This window comes from Acomys russatus, chromosome 17, assembly GCF_903995435.1.
Source record: "Acomys russatus chromosome 17, mAcoRus1.1, whole genome shotgun sequence".
NCBI classification, from domain to species: Eukaryota; Metazoa; Chordata; class Mammalia; order Rodentia; family Muridae; genus Acomys; species Acomys russatus.
Genome location: NC_067153.1, coordinates 2,279,027 through 2,292,645, shown reverse-complemented (window position 1 = coordinate 2,292,645; position 13,619 = coordinate 2,279,027). Strand labels below are relative to the sequence as shown.

The 13,619-nt window shown below is 40.3% G+C and overlaps 1 protein-coding gene across 2 annotated transcripts in view; it reads left to right on the top strand.

The window, feature by feature from the left end:
• Positions 1-13,619, top strand: part of Stk3 (serine/threonine kinase 3) — a 248,492-nt gene that overhangs the window by 33,714 nt on the left and 201,159 nt on the right. For both annotated transcript variants that reach the window (XM_051159468.1, XM_051159469.1), the window contains exon 4: positions 5,378-5,492. In XM_051159468.1, coding sequence (XP_051015425.1) covers positions 5,378-5,492 — 115 coding nt within the window. The remainder of the gene's footprint in view (positions 1-5,377; positions 5,493-13,619) is intronic.

Below are 13,619 nucleotides of genomic sequence, written 5' to 3'. Positions count from 1 at the left end.
GCTTGCTTTATTTACTGCTGAATCATCAGTGTCTATTCTAGTGTTTTAATAGACATTTAATAAAGGTGTGTTTAATTCATAAGCTGTAGAATGTTGTTACTAGACTCTTTCTTTAGTGTTTTTCCTTTTATACTGTTCTAAAAAGGTGCTTTTAGGAGCCAGTTTTGTTTTCAAATAGTGACAAGCTCTGTAAAATTAAAAATATCACTGATTTTTCTCTTTCTTACATTGGGCTTATTGTTAAGTTTTATGTTAGATTCTGGTACTAAAGCATACATAAACAACTTCAGGGTTTTAAAGGACAGACCTGGAGATTTTACATGAATGGCCATACAGCTACCTAAGGACCAAGATGAGAACCCACTTTTCCTGACTTTAGGGCTGATACGAAAGAAAACAATGCCTGTAAAAATGTCTGAGCAGTTCAGGGTGACTGGGCTTTCCTAGGAGTAGACACAAGAGCAAAACTCAGTGAATTCTATGTCTAGATGACGTGAGTGCTTGGCGGCTGCAGCTGACGTGGATTTGCTCTCTGCCTGTACTCTAGAGAAGGAGCCTTTTCGTAGAAACAGAGAGAAATGTCGTGAAGCAGGAACAGCACTTTTCACTAACTTAGTCATTCACCTTGTGTGTTTTTCGTGCCTGTTCGTAAGTGTTTCACTCATGCGCTGCTCACAAGAGATAGAATGACAACCCCCAGGGATTTAGGGACTCTTGGTCAGACAAGAGGCACCTGGGTAGCCAGGCTGTTACAGTATAGTCTACTAAGAGGTGAGGTGTGGTACATAAGGGACTTAGGCAGGACTCCCCAGGGAGATCACACCCACAAGAAAGGATGGGTTAAGTTTGATAACAAAGGAGAGCTGGGCCAGGCATTAGTTGGTTGGATCTTTGATAATTTTATACATCTATTTTAATAACTTTTGGTCATTTTCAGCCCCTGTTATCTTCATCTCATTTCTCACTAAATCCCTTCTTCCCAGCAAGCCAGCTTTCTTTCCTACTTTGGTAGCTTTGTAACGTGACCCTATGCATTTAATTAGAATTCTTTGTGTGAGCATGGGAATGGGGGTTGAGCTACGAGTAATTTTATTTGTAAAAATGGTAAATATAAAATAACAGCAGTTTACTTTACACGATTTCTCTGTTAGCATTGTTAAGAATGGCTGTGGTTACTTGGGGACTAACTTCTCTAGCACCTGTTCATTTCATGCTGGGGTGCTCTGTGCGAGTGAGATGGTGTCAGTTAGCGCGCACGTGGCCATCTATGCATGTGCTCTGTGCGAGTCAGAATGGTGTCAGTTAAGCGCGCACGTGGCCATCTACGCGTGTGCTCTGTGCGAGTCAGAATGGTGTCAGCGCGCACGTGGCCATCTATGCGTGTGCTCTGTGCGAGTCAGAATGGTGTCAGTCAGCGCGCACGTGGCCATCTATGCGTGTGCTCTGTGCGAGTCAGAATGGTGTCAGCGCGCACGTGGCCATCTATGCGTGTGCTCTGTGCGAGTCAGAATGGTGTCAGTTAGCGCGCACGTGGCCATCTATGCGTGTGCTCTGTGCGAGTCAGAATGGTGCCAATTAGTGAGCACGTGGACATCTATGCACCACTTGATGTGCTTATAACATTGAATATGGGTTGAGATTAAGTGAGTAAGTGTTGAAGAAATGGGAGAAAATAGACTTGACTTGTATCTTGATGCCGTTAGTTTTGCCTGCTTACATACTTTTTCAGGTTAATTTTCTTGAGTCTGTTTTATAATACAGGGCTTTTGAAATATGATTTATTTGGTTTTGATTATTATGGACAATGGTTTACTATTTTTAAAACAATTTTATGCCAAAGTGTTTTTGTGACTCACTTCTGTGAGAGGCTCGGGGGATGGATATCTGCTTTTCAGGTAGCTCTCTTAGGATCCCTATCTGTCATAAGAGCTGCCAATCCTTAGCATGACTGACTACTTATTATATATGGCAAGATTATGACAGTGTGTTTGTGCTTCCCAGTGGACATAATCTTTTCATTCAGTATTGTAGCTGGCCTCAAACTTACCATGAAACCCAGATTGATCTGGAATTCCTAAGCCTCCCCTGCCTTAATCTCCTTAGTGCTGAGATTACAGGCGTGCATCGTCCCCGCCAATGAAGATGCTCTTGGTTTTCCTGCTACTAAACCCTTACCTCAATTCTGAATGATAATATTAGTATTCAGAGAGCTTTCTAAAGGGGATGTAGTTTACCTTCTGAAGTGGTGTCTTTGTTGGGGTTACTGTTGTTGTGATGAAACACCATGACCCTTGGGGACAAAAGGGTTTATTTGGCTTACATTTCCAGAGCACTGTTCATTATCTAAGGAAGTCAGGACAGGAACTCAAGCAGGGCAGGAACGTGGAGGAGTTGATGCAGAGGCCATGGAGGATGCTGTTTACTGACCCACTCCTCATGGCTCACTCAGCTTGCTTTCTTATAGACTCCAGGCCCACAAGGAGTGACACAACTCACAATATGCTAGGCCTCATTCATCCTAATTAGAAGATGCTCTACAGCCTGATCTTCTGGATGTATTTTTCCAATTGAGTTTCTCTCCTCTTAAATGACATTAAACTAGCCAGCACAGGTAGCCAGCTCTGGGTTTATGTTAGGATTTCCCAGCTGTAGTGCTTTGCGAAGGCTATTGAGTCATAAGCTGTAAGGAGCGTCTGAGACATGGTGGAATTGGGAGGTTTGCACACGAGCGCTCATCTAGAGGAAGAGTAGGCGAAAGAAGTGCTGTCTTTGCTCCCCAGGCTGAGGCCCCAAGTCTCTGCGCTACCTTTAGTTTTTAAATGCTTCATGTAAATATCCAGAAACTCCTTAACAGTGCTTTCTTTAACCCAGCACCCAGCAAAACTAAATGTATAAGCAATGTAAGGTAGGAGATGGAGAATAGGGAGAGACACAGATACAGAGGCAGACTTTGTGAAAGATGTGCATTTGATATGGAACAGTTAAGACCTTCCTTCCTCCCCCACCCCCTTTTTGCCTGACAAGAGAGCAGTATGGTCAGCCTATTTTAAATTTGTTTTTAAAAAGGAAACTGTGTCAGTTGGTCATCTTTGTGGAACATTGATTATAATGGGGGAGGAAGCTGGGGAAGCCAGTCAGCAGGAACTGAGGAACAGTAGGTAAGACAGGACTTCAGCCCAGGAGCTGCCTGTGCTACTTCAGCCCCTGTGCACCATCCAGTCAGTCTGCCTTGAAGACTTGGTACAATCTAAGGCTTTACTGCAAAGTTTTCTCTCACAGTCTTGTAGCCTCTTTATGGTATCTTAAGAAAATATATCTATGTCTGTGAATGAAAAATGAAATAAGATGAGAAGGACATGAGTATGCCTAAAGTATGGAAAAGATTTTTATTATAGATGTAGAGGAGAAAGCAGGCAGAGAGAAGAATCCATGTTGAACATGCTGGCAGACTGAACTGAACCAGGAAAGGAGAGCTGGGGAGGGAGAGCAAGAGAGGAGCCCCTGACCAAGAGAGCAGCTCAGCCACGGGGCCAAGAGAGCAGCTCAGCCACGGGGCCAAGAGAGCAGCTCAGCCACGGGGCCAAGAGAGCAGCTCAGCCACGGGGCCAAGAGAGCAGCTCAGCCACGGGGCCAAGAGAGCAGCTCAGCCAAAATGGCTGAGTTACAGGGCTCAGATGAGGAAGGGAAGCGCAATCCCTGGGAGGGGGAGCTGTAGGATGGAGGCAGGGTGAGAGGTGCTGGGAGGGGCCACAGATACAGTCTGTGTGTGGGGTGCAGAGGTCAGATGTTGGCTCACAGGTTGCATCCTGGGAACTGAACTTGAGTCCTCTGCAGTAGCAGTACATGTTCCAACCACCTAGCTGTGTCTTCTGCACTCCTCATACCTTCCTGTGTTCTTTTAGTGTGACATTTACAAATTACATTAATGTACTTGGGTGTATTTTCTGTGTGCACATGTGGAGGCCAGGGGAGAAAGAGTTGAGTCTGTGTCGTGTAGGGCCTGTAGATGGAGTGCAGCCCATCAGGCTTGGAGGTAAAAGCCTTTGCTTGCTGAGCCGTCTACTGGCCTATAATACCTTTATTTTTCTTATCTGATTCTTGTGTTTTATTTATTTGACATTGATACTTAGTAAACTAGCCGCCCTTTGATAGAACCCATTACTAGATGCATCCTATGAACAAGTTTTCCTCTAAACAAGCGTGGTCTTTCTGGTTGTCTTACTCATGCATGTTTATTTTTAAACCATCTTCTCTCACTTTACCACCCATGGGTTGGAGTAATTAAAATGCCTATTAGATTGATTTATGGGTGGTTTGCTTGCATGACCGTTTATGCACTATATTAATGCCTGTTGCCTTTGGTGCCAGAAGAGAGTGTCAGACCCCATAGAACTGAAGTCACAAGTGGTTGTAAGCTACTATGTGGGTGCTGGGACTTGAACTGGAAGAGCAGCCAGTTCTCTTAACCAATGAGCCGTTGCTCCAGCCTCTGGAGTAATTTTTAAATAATTTTACTCAGATTAAAGCCTTTCTACTAGTCTCTCTGATTGCCCCACCATGATCAAGTCCTCTTCTGAGTTTGATTTATATGTTGTATAACACAACATGTAAATATGTTATATGTAAATATGTACATATGTTGTGTGCAGCATAGTTTACGTTGCCTTGTAATTTAATCCTGTTGTGTCTTCTGGTGATTATGGATACTTTTCCTCTTGAATTAGGGAACATATTTTATATACGAGTCTGTGTGGTGTATCTTTAATAATCAGTAATGGTAGCATGTATATAGTTCACTGTGTGATTTTAAGTTTTCCTGAAAAAACACTTGACTTTAAACCTAGCTCATTCATCTCTGGAAGATTTAAACCGTCAGTTAAGAAATACTCTAAATGACAAATTGATTATATACTGCATGTGTAAATCATTCTTTTCTCAATAACCTACCAAGGCCAACATGAAAGAAAAGTTATCCCATTGGCTTCATTGAAATATATATTATTTTGAAATTGAGCATTAATATTGAATGAAAAATTTTTTAGAACAGTTGTATTTGAAATATTTTTATTAAAGGAAAATACTTCCATTTGTTTCTAATATTAAGTAGTAAATGCCTTGCCAAAATAAAACATTATTTTTGTTGGGAATCATTGAAAACGGTTGGGCCTCCTCTGGCCTGTAAACTTTGTTAAATTTTTATCCTTGAAATAAAACCCTAATTATACACAGTTGCTGAGCTCTAGCTACAAACAATTCAATGTAAATAAAAGTTTACTCATTAAATTGATTTATTGAAACATATGAAATGTTGAGAGTATTTTGGGATTAAGAAAGACTTTTCTTTGCAGATGGACTAAATGTAACTCTTTCCCTTCAGTCCCTATGTTGTGAAGTACTACGGCAGCTACTTTAAGAATACAGACCTCTGGATTGTGATGGAGTACTGTGGAGCGGGGTCCGTTTCAGACATAATTAGATTACGGAACAAGACAGTAAGTATTTAAATTGTTTGTTAATCTCATTTAAAAGGTCCACTCTAGAATCCGACTAGTTGTATTTTGTTACAAAGAAAATACTAGTGTGGAAAAGGAGAGTAGGAGGTTGAGAGTAGACGCGCATCCTTGCAAGGCAGACCAAGCTCCGAAGGGGAGTTTGCTGGGGCCACTTGTCCAGCACTGTGAGCACCGTGGTCGTCTTGTCCTTTGAGAGTCTGCATTTGCGTAGTAATCTAAGTTCAGGAAATGATGGCTGGAGTTCTAGTTAAACTTCATAACATTCATGACATTTCCTCATCTTAATTTTTCTTGTATTTACCATCTATAGTTGGCAAATAATTGAGGTAACATTTCTGAATTTTTAAAAGTAGTTAAATATTTTTTGTTTCTCAACCGCCCACCAGGTGTGTGAAAATGAAAGTGCTAGATCAGACATGCACACAGGCATGCACGCACTCACGTAGTGTGTGAATGGTTTAGCAAAGTGTACTACTTAATAAAAGCTCTTATGGCTGTGTCGCAGCCTAGGTAGAAGAGCTGTTTATCAGCCATCTAAGGCCCAAGGTCCTTTTCGTGTGAATGGCTAAGAAGCATTATCGGTGAGATGATCTGTCAGTCTGCAGAGCAGTGACTCAGCATCTATGTGATGTACAGAGCAGTGACTCAGCATCTGTGTGGTGGACAGAGCAGTGACTCAGCATCTGTGTGATGGACAGAGCAGTGACTCAGCACCTGTGTGATGGACAGAGCAGTGACTCAGCATCTGTGTCATGGACAGAGCAGTGACTCAGCATCTGTGTGATGGACAGAGCAGTGACTCAGCATCTGTGTGATGGACAGAGCAGTGACTCAGCATCTGTGTGATGGACAGAGCAGTGACTCAGCATCTTTGTGATGGATAGAACAGTGACTCAGCATCTGTGTGATGGATAGAGCAGTGACTCAGCATCTGTGTGATGGATAGAGCAGTGACTCAGCATCTGTGTGATGGACAGAGCGGTGACTCAGCATATGTGTGTTGTACTGCCTGGTCTCAGACATGTTCGGTTGAAATACGTTCAGGAAAAGCACATAACTACTTGAATCAGTTGGTGGTTCACCAGAGTCATTTTAAAGTTTGGTGAAATACTTGGATGCTTATTCTAATTTTTTTCTGTGGAGAAAATAAAGTAAGTAGGATTTCTTTAGAAGGGAATGAAACAGAAGTTGAAATAATTTTTGTTTGACAAAGGATTAAATCATCTGTGACATTTTAATTAGTAGCTTGGCGTTTCTATTGTTCTTAACTAGCATTTATGTAAATCAGATGACTGGTAAGTGGCAGAACCATTGAAAACAATTGCAGTCCAGTGAGAAAGGTGTTATAAAATTGTTTCAAGCTAATCTCACCCCCTCTGGTATTTAAAATGATCAAATATGAGATGGAGTAGAAGCATGTGAAACCGGAAAATTTAAACATTTATTTTTATGGTTTTAAAGTATTAATGTTAACCATTGTGAGCACGGAGTAGGTAGCTGATAATTACAGACTGTGGCGGTCTCTACAGTTCTTGTAGATGACATGGATGCGACTGCAGGCCTGAGGACTTGCCTCCCTCATTTAGCCCTGGGGCGTTCTGCCCATTGATTCATAGCCTCCAGGAGACGCCACCGCCCACTCATGTGCATGGTGTGATTCCTGCCTTAGGAACAGCGCAGCTACTGCTTCTGCAGAGCAGCTTAGTTAGTACACATGCAAAAAAGACTGCGTGGAACAAGACAGGGCAGCGCTGTGGGGATTGTCTGCCTGTGGCCTCATGGGCAGCTTGTGTAAGTTCTCAAGAGCATTAGTAGACCTGTTTCTTGATTAATTTTCTAAAAAGACTAACATTGTTTTGAGGATTATCAATGTAAGGATATGGTTTTCTTTTTAAGTTGTTGGGAATTGAACCTAACCTCCGCCCCCACCCTTCCACACACCAGAATCACTCTAGTAGTTGTTTCCATGGTCATAAAACAGTGTTTTCCCAAGAATATGGCAACTTCAGGGTTTATGTGCTATGTTACCTTTTTTTTTTTGAGACAGGCTTTCTCTGTGCAGCCTTGGCTATCCTGGAGCTCTGTAGAGCAGGCTGGGTTCGAACTCACAGATCCATCTGCCTCTGCCTCCTGCATTCTGGGATTAAAGATGTGTGCCACTATGCTTTGCTGCTGTGTTACTTTTTGTTTATGCTTTAATATTTAATTCTGTGATATATATAATATATATATATATTTTTTTTCCCATGTAGTTTTGCTTTAACTGCCTTTGATTTCTCTGCACACTTCCTAGTTGCATGGAGAACATTTGTTTTTTTAACTGTAGGATGGTGATAAAGTCTTTGTTTTTGAGGTTTTTTTTTTTAAACATGTATTTTACTTTAAAAATATGAATTGCTTTCATTTTTTTCTATGATACTGGTAATAAAATACAGTGACTCATATATATAAGTTCTTTGCCACTAACACGCATCCAAAGCCTTTCACTTTGTTTTTGTAAATCTCAGTTGGCAGTTTCTTTAGCATTAGAAGATGCCAACTGCCTGACTGCCTAACTCCTTTCTCTCTAATAATAAGTTTTGCTGTTGCTTCTTTGAAAATAATCTATTATTTTTAAGATTCAGCCTTTGGCACTCAGAAGCTGGTATAGGCACATAACATTTTTAAAGGTATTTATGTCTTGTTTTGAGATACCTATATCTAGATACTGATGTTTATCCTTTCTTTTGATACACCTAGTATAGTTTTTTTGTTTTTTATTTATTTATTTATTTGTTAAATTTCTGATTTTGGTGATGCTGGAGATGCTTATCCACTCATCTTGCTTCTACAACTTGATATTTGTAGTCCGTGTTGGAAACCTTTCAGCTTTTAATACATACACAGTGTGTGGTGCATTCTTGCTCTGTCTTCCTAGGGCTCTCATTGTACACATTGTGCTCTAGCTCTTTCCTTTTCCTCCTTCCTCCCCTCCCCTCCCTTCCTCTCCCCTCCCCTCCCCCTTTCTCTCCAGCACCCTCTGTCTCAGTCTGTTGAGTCTGTTTCTGTGATCATTCCTTATACTTTATTTTTATTTTTGTGGTTATGGTCTGTGCCTGGTTACCTTTGAAACAGTGTCTCTAATTCTAGTGCTCGGGAGGCAGAGTTAGGCTATTTGGATTCTTGAACTCTCTGAGTTTAAGGATAGCCTTGTCTAGATACCAAATTTCAGGCCAGCCAAGGCTATGTCGTAAGATCCTTTCTTAAAAAGAAAAAAAAAAATTGCAACTGAAGGATGCAGCTCTATGGCAGGCTACGTGACCAGCATGCATGAAGCCATAGGCTTAATCCTTGTAATAGTCACAGCAACAGAAATAAAAATAAAAACAGTAGAGATAATTTCTGTTTCTGAACATTGATGTCTTCTTTCAAAGGCTTTTTGCTTTATTCTGTGGGGTGGTGCTTCTGGACCACGTTAATGCAGTGTGGGGTCAGAGATAGCCCATTTGAATCTGGGTTAGCCTGCCTTTATATCTGGGCTGTAGGGCTAAGTAACTTCTGGGTAGGGTTGGATTTCTCATCTTGGTCTTCATCATTCAAAGCTTGTTCTTTTTCTTGGCCTCTTGGGCTTTATTCCCCAGTTTATAGGTATTTTTTAAGAAAAGCTGCCCTTGTTCAGCTTAAGTCTGTGGTTTTCTTTCCTCATCTCTTGGCTCTGAAACAAGGTGCTGCTTCTGTAGTTGATGCTATCAACCTTCTAGATGGGGCAGTTCTTTTAGCAGTGGATTATCTAGCACATTGTTAGCACAGCAGAGCCCTTTCCTACTGGCTTCTCGGGGTTTGCTGTAACAGCCACTAACGTACCTGGTGTTCACTTTGTGTGTGATTAGGGAAGGGGCTTGTATGTTGTGACACAGTTAATTCTTCCTTTCTGCCTGATTCAGGAGCTGATGCTGGCAACACTAAGTGCACATGGCTCTGCACTCGGTCTCTGTCTAGTTATGCTATAGTTATTCTGGACAGTTGCTGCACTAAAGCAAGCTTCTAAATCTAAGGCATGCTTGATACCTTATTCTCTTTTTTAGCTTATAAGTTAATTTGGGTCAGATGACATTTTGTTGACATAGAATATCCTTATGGTTAGTCCTCAGAAGCGTAACTTCTGTGCTCATGCCCTTATACACCCTTCTAGATCCTCTTGAAAAATGCTAATTTGCTCTAGGGCCTTTGTCATACCCCTCTTCCCGGTATCATGAGTGGTGCCTTTTTTCTGCTTCTATTTTTTAGTTGGTTATTGGTGATATATATTAAGACTCTCTTTGCATATAAACATTATTCATGATTGCATATCCAGTCCACTTTGCATTTGGTTCACCTCTGAGCCTATATCTTGATTTTTACCAATTATTTATTTACTTTCTACAAGATACTCTTTTTTAAAATATAGTTTATTAATTTATTCATATTACATCTCAGTTGTCATCCCATCCCTTGTATCCTCCCATTCCTCCCTCCCTCCCATTTTCACCTTACTCCCCTCCCCTATGTCTGTGACTGAGGGGAAGATACTCTTTTTTAAACTGAACTAATAAAGTCCTATTTGATTCTTTGCATAGGTCCTTGCTTAATGCCCTAGTCCTTCCTTTTGAATTTTTAAAAAAAGATTTATGTTTTTATTACATATTTAAAAATTTTCATTATGCATTTAATATATGTGCACGTGCATACACACACGTATATACACATATGCACGAGTGTTTGCTTGATTATATGTATGTGTGTATCGTGTATGCCTAGTTCCAGAAGAGGCAGAGGGTGTTGTCAGATACCTTGGGATTAGAGTTACAGAGGTTGTGAGCTGCAAAATGGGTACTGAGACTTGGGCCTAGGCCATCTGCAAGTGTGCTTAACTGTTGAGCCATCTCTCTGGCTTCTTTTTCTTACTCTTTTTAATAATTTTAGAGGTTTAATCTTGACCCATGAAGTTTATACCTTGTATTTTGGGTCTGCTGTGAGTGTGGAGTTCATAGAGAACTGGCTTACTCAGTTGTCTTTCTCATGCAAGTTCATTTGACAATGGCCTTTCCTGTGTTTATACTATGAAAATGAATTTATATGTAGCATGTGCATATAAAACTTCATCACCGCTTTAACTTTTATAAACCTGAAAACTAATGCATGGTCCTTGAATCTCTTTTTACGGTTATCTTAGAATTGTGACTAAAACCAGTAAAATGTATGCTGAGAAGCAGCTCATATTGGTGTTTAGATAGACTCACAGATGAATGTTCTTACAAGGTTTGCTGTATTCTGATTTGAGACCTTAAACTGATGTTCACTGGTTTATATGTACTATATACAACAGCCATTTTAGTAGAAACCTTATTTAGAGGAACAGGCAGGTAAATTCTTCTACTTCTTCTCCTTGACCCTCTTCATGTCTGTTAAGTGTCGCTATAAAGAAGAAATGTGGGTGTGCGTGTGCACTCACACACACGTGTGTGTGTGTGAGTGTGTGTGTAACAATAATAATTATAGAAGAAGAGGTCATAAGTTTGAGAATTTGATAGGGGATGGGGGAGAACGAGGAGAGCGCTTGGGGTGGAAACGATAGAAATACAGCACTTACGAATGAAGTTCTCAAAACACTACCTTACGTTTTAAAAGAGGAAAACAAAACTAAGTGATTATTTAGCAAGTTGACAGTAGAGCTTGTGGGTTTTTTGTTGTTGTTGTTGCTGTCGCTTGTTTGTACAGCAGTGATGTGTTTTGTGATATTGTGCTTATTTTTTAAACTATTGATTTAAATTTTTTATCAAGTATTTCTTTAAAAATTTAAAACTAAAAGCACAATAAAAAAACAAACCTGATTTAAGTTACATACCTTCTTAGTAAAAACATTATTTATTTATTTTTTTATGTACATTGGTGTTTTGTCTGCATGTATGTCTGTGTGAGTGTCAGATCTTGGAATTACAGACAATTGTGAGCTGCCATGTGGGTGCTGGGAATTGAACCTGGGTCCTCTGGAAAAACAGTCAGTGCTCTTAACTGCTGAGCCATCTCTCCAGCCCATTACATGTCTTCTAAAAGAACATTTCAGTTCATGTTTATCTAGGCCATAGCATAAGCACTATTTGTATTTTGCCTCCCTCCTACTTGTTTAGTACTTGCCACTGTTCTATTATACACTGTAGACTCCGGTGTTTTAAGTCAAGCAGGTTGTTAAGATGAAGATTGAACTCATATATTAGCCATTTTGTGTCTTCTGTTACCTTGTCTTCTCAGACTTTCAATATTCTTCTCAGTTTCCTGGAGTAGTAATTTTGCATAATTTTCATCAATAAATACCAGGCTCTGGCTTGTGCTCCCTCCTCCCCTCCCTCCCTCCCTTCCTCCTCTCCTCCCTCCCTCCCCCCTCCCTCCCTCCTCCCCCCTCTATCCCTCCTTCTCCCTTTCCCCCCTCCTATTCTTATAGTTCTACCATGCAGGAAGCAGAGGCAGGAGAGTTCTGAGTTTGAGATCAGGCCGAGCTGCATAGCAAGACTGATAACAACCAATCAAACAAACAACAGTAAAAATGTCTTATTTGAAATTAATTCTTTATTCCCTAGGCAATCTGTGTCTATATAGTCATGTATTGATTAAGTGGATTAAATCTCCTGGCACAGTGCTTCTCAACTTTCTTAATGCTGCCGTCTTTTAATACAGTTCTGCATATTGTGGTGGCCCCAGCCATAACATTATTTTTGTTGCTGCTTCATAACTGTAGTTTTGCTGCTGTTATGAATCATAATGTAAACATCTGATAAGCAGGATCTCTGATTTTCAGCCATGGTGAAAGGGTCTGTGCCCTCACAGGCTCTCAGCCTCCAGGTTGGGAGCATCATTGCTGAGAACACGTTCTCCAGTGTACTTGTTCCTGAAGGCGCACAGTGAGTGGGAACTGCGAGCACACTTTAGTTTGCCTGGTTTGACGGTAGGCCAGCCATGTGTGTCTAGTGCGCAGTTCCAAGTCACGTGTGTCATGTGCTGCTCCTTTGCGCTGTCCTCTGCCTTGCTGCTGTTGTTGGCCCTTTTGGTCATCTGCAGGGCATGTTTGGCAGTTTGCTTCACATTTCTTTTTAAGAAGTCATGAGTTATCTGATTGTCAGCATAGATATTAACTAGGGTCTTCAAAGCATGACTTGTACTTTTTCTTTGTCAAACTTACAGGGACACGTGAAAGCATAGTTTTAACATAGTGGTCTTGGAAATATTCTAAGTTCCTAGAAGAGCGATGCATGGCCAGCCATTCTTCAGTAGAGTTGCTTGTTGAATTGACAGGCTCAATTGGTTGTACATCCTGCGAATATAAAATAACTACCCGGGCTGGAAAGATGGCTCAAAGGTTAAGAGCACTGGCTGTTTTTCCAAAGGTCCTGAGTTTAATTCCCAACAACCACATGGTGGCTCACAACCATCTATAATGAGATCTGGTGCCCTCTTCTGGCCTGCAGATGTACATGCAGTCAGCACTGTATACACAATAAACAAAGAAACAAATAAGCAAACAAACAAAAACTCTACCCATCTTTTTGGTGTTATAAGGATAAGTTGTAATTTGCGTGGCTATTACATTTTGGTGTTAATAATACAAATTATTGAGTAGATATGGCTATATATTAAAGAAAGTCCACAAAAATTGGCTTACTGATAACATTGGTATATGTGAAATACCAGATGTGTTGTATTGGCTCTATGACTGTTCTGAAAGTTATGTAATGTTTTTGTGTCTGACTCTTTGCTCATATTAAAAAATGTCTACCATGATAGTTTTAATCTAGACCTACCTCCTTTAGCTCATGAAAAGGAGCAGTGTTATATTGTTCTAAGTGACTATTAAGAGTAATTCAGCATATTTATGGGATTGATATTAGAAAGTTCCGTTTGAATGAATTTAAAAATAACCAGTTATATTAAGTGCATTTAGCATCTCTAAATATTTATACATCTTAAACATTATATACTACTGTGAAATTGAAACTTTTTAAAGATAAGTTTTAGTTTGGGTTAGAAGATTTTAAAATGATCCATATGTAATAAATTATGAAGCTATGCATTTAAACTTGGAAGAAAGTTCGTATC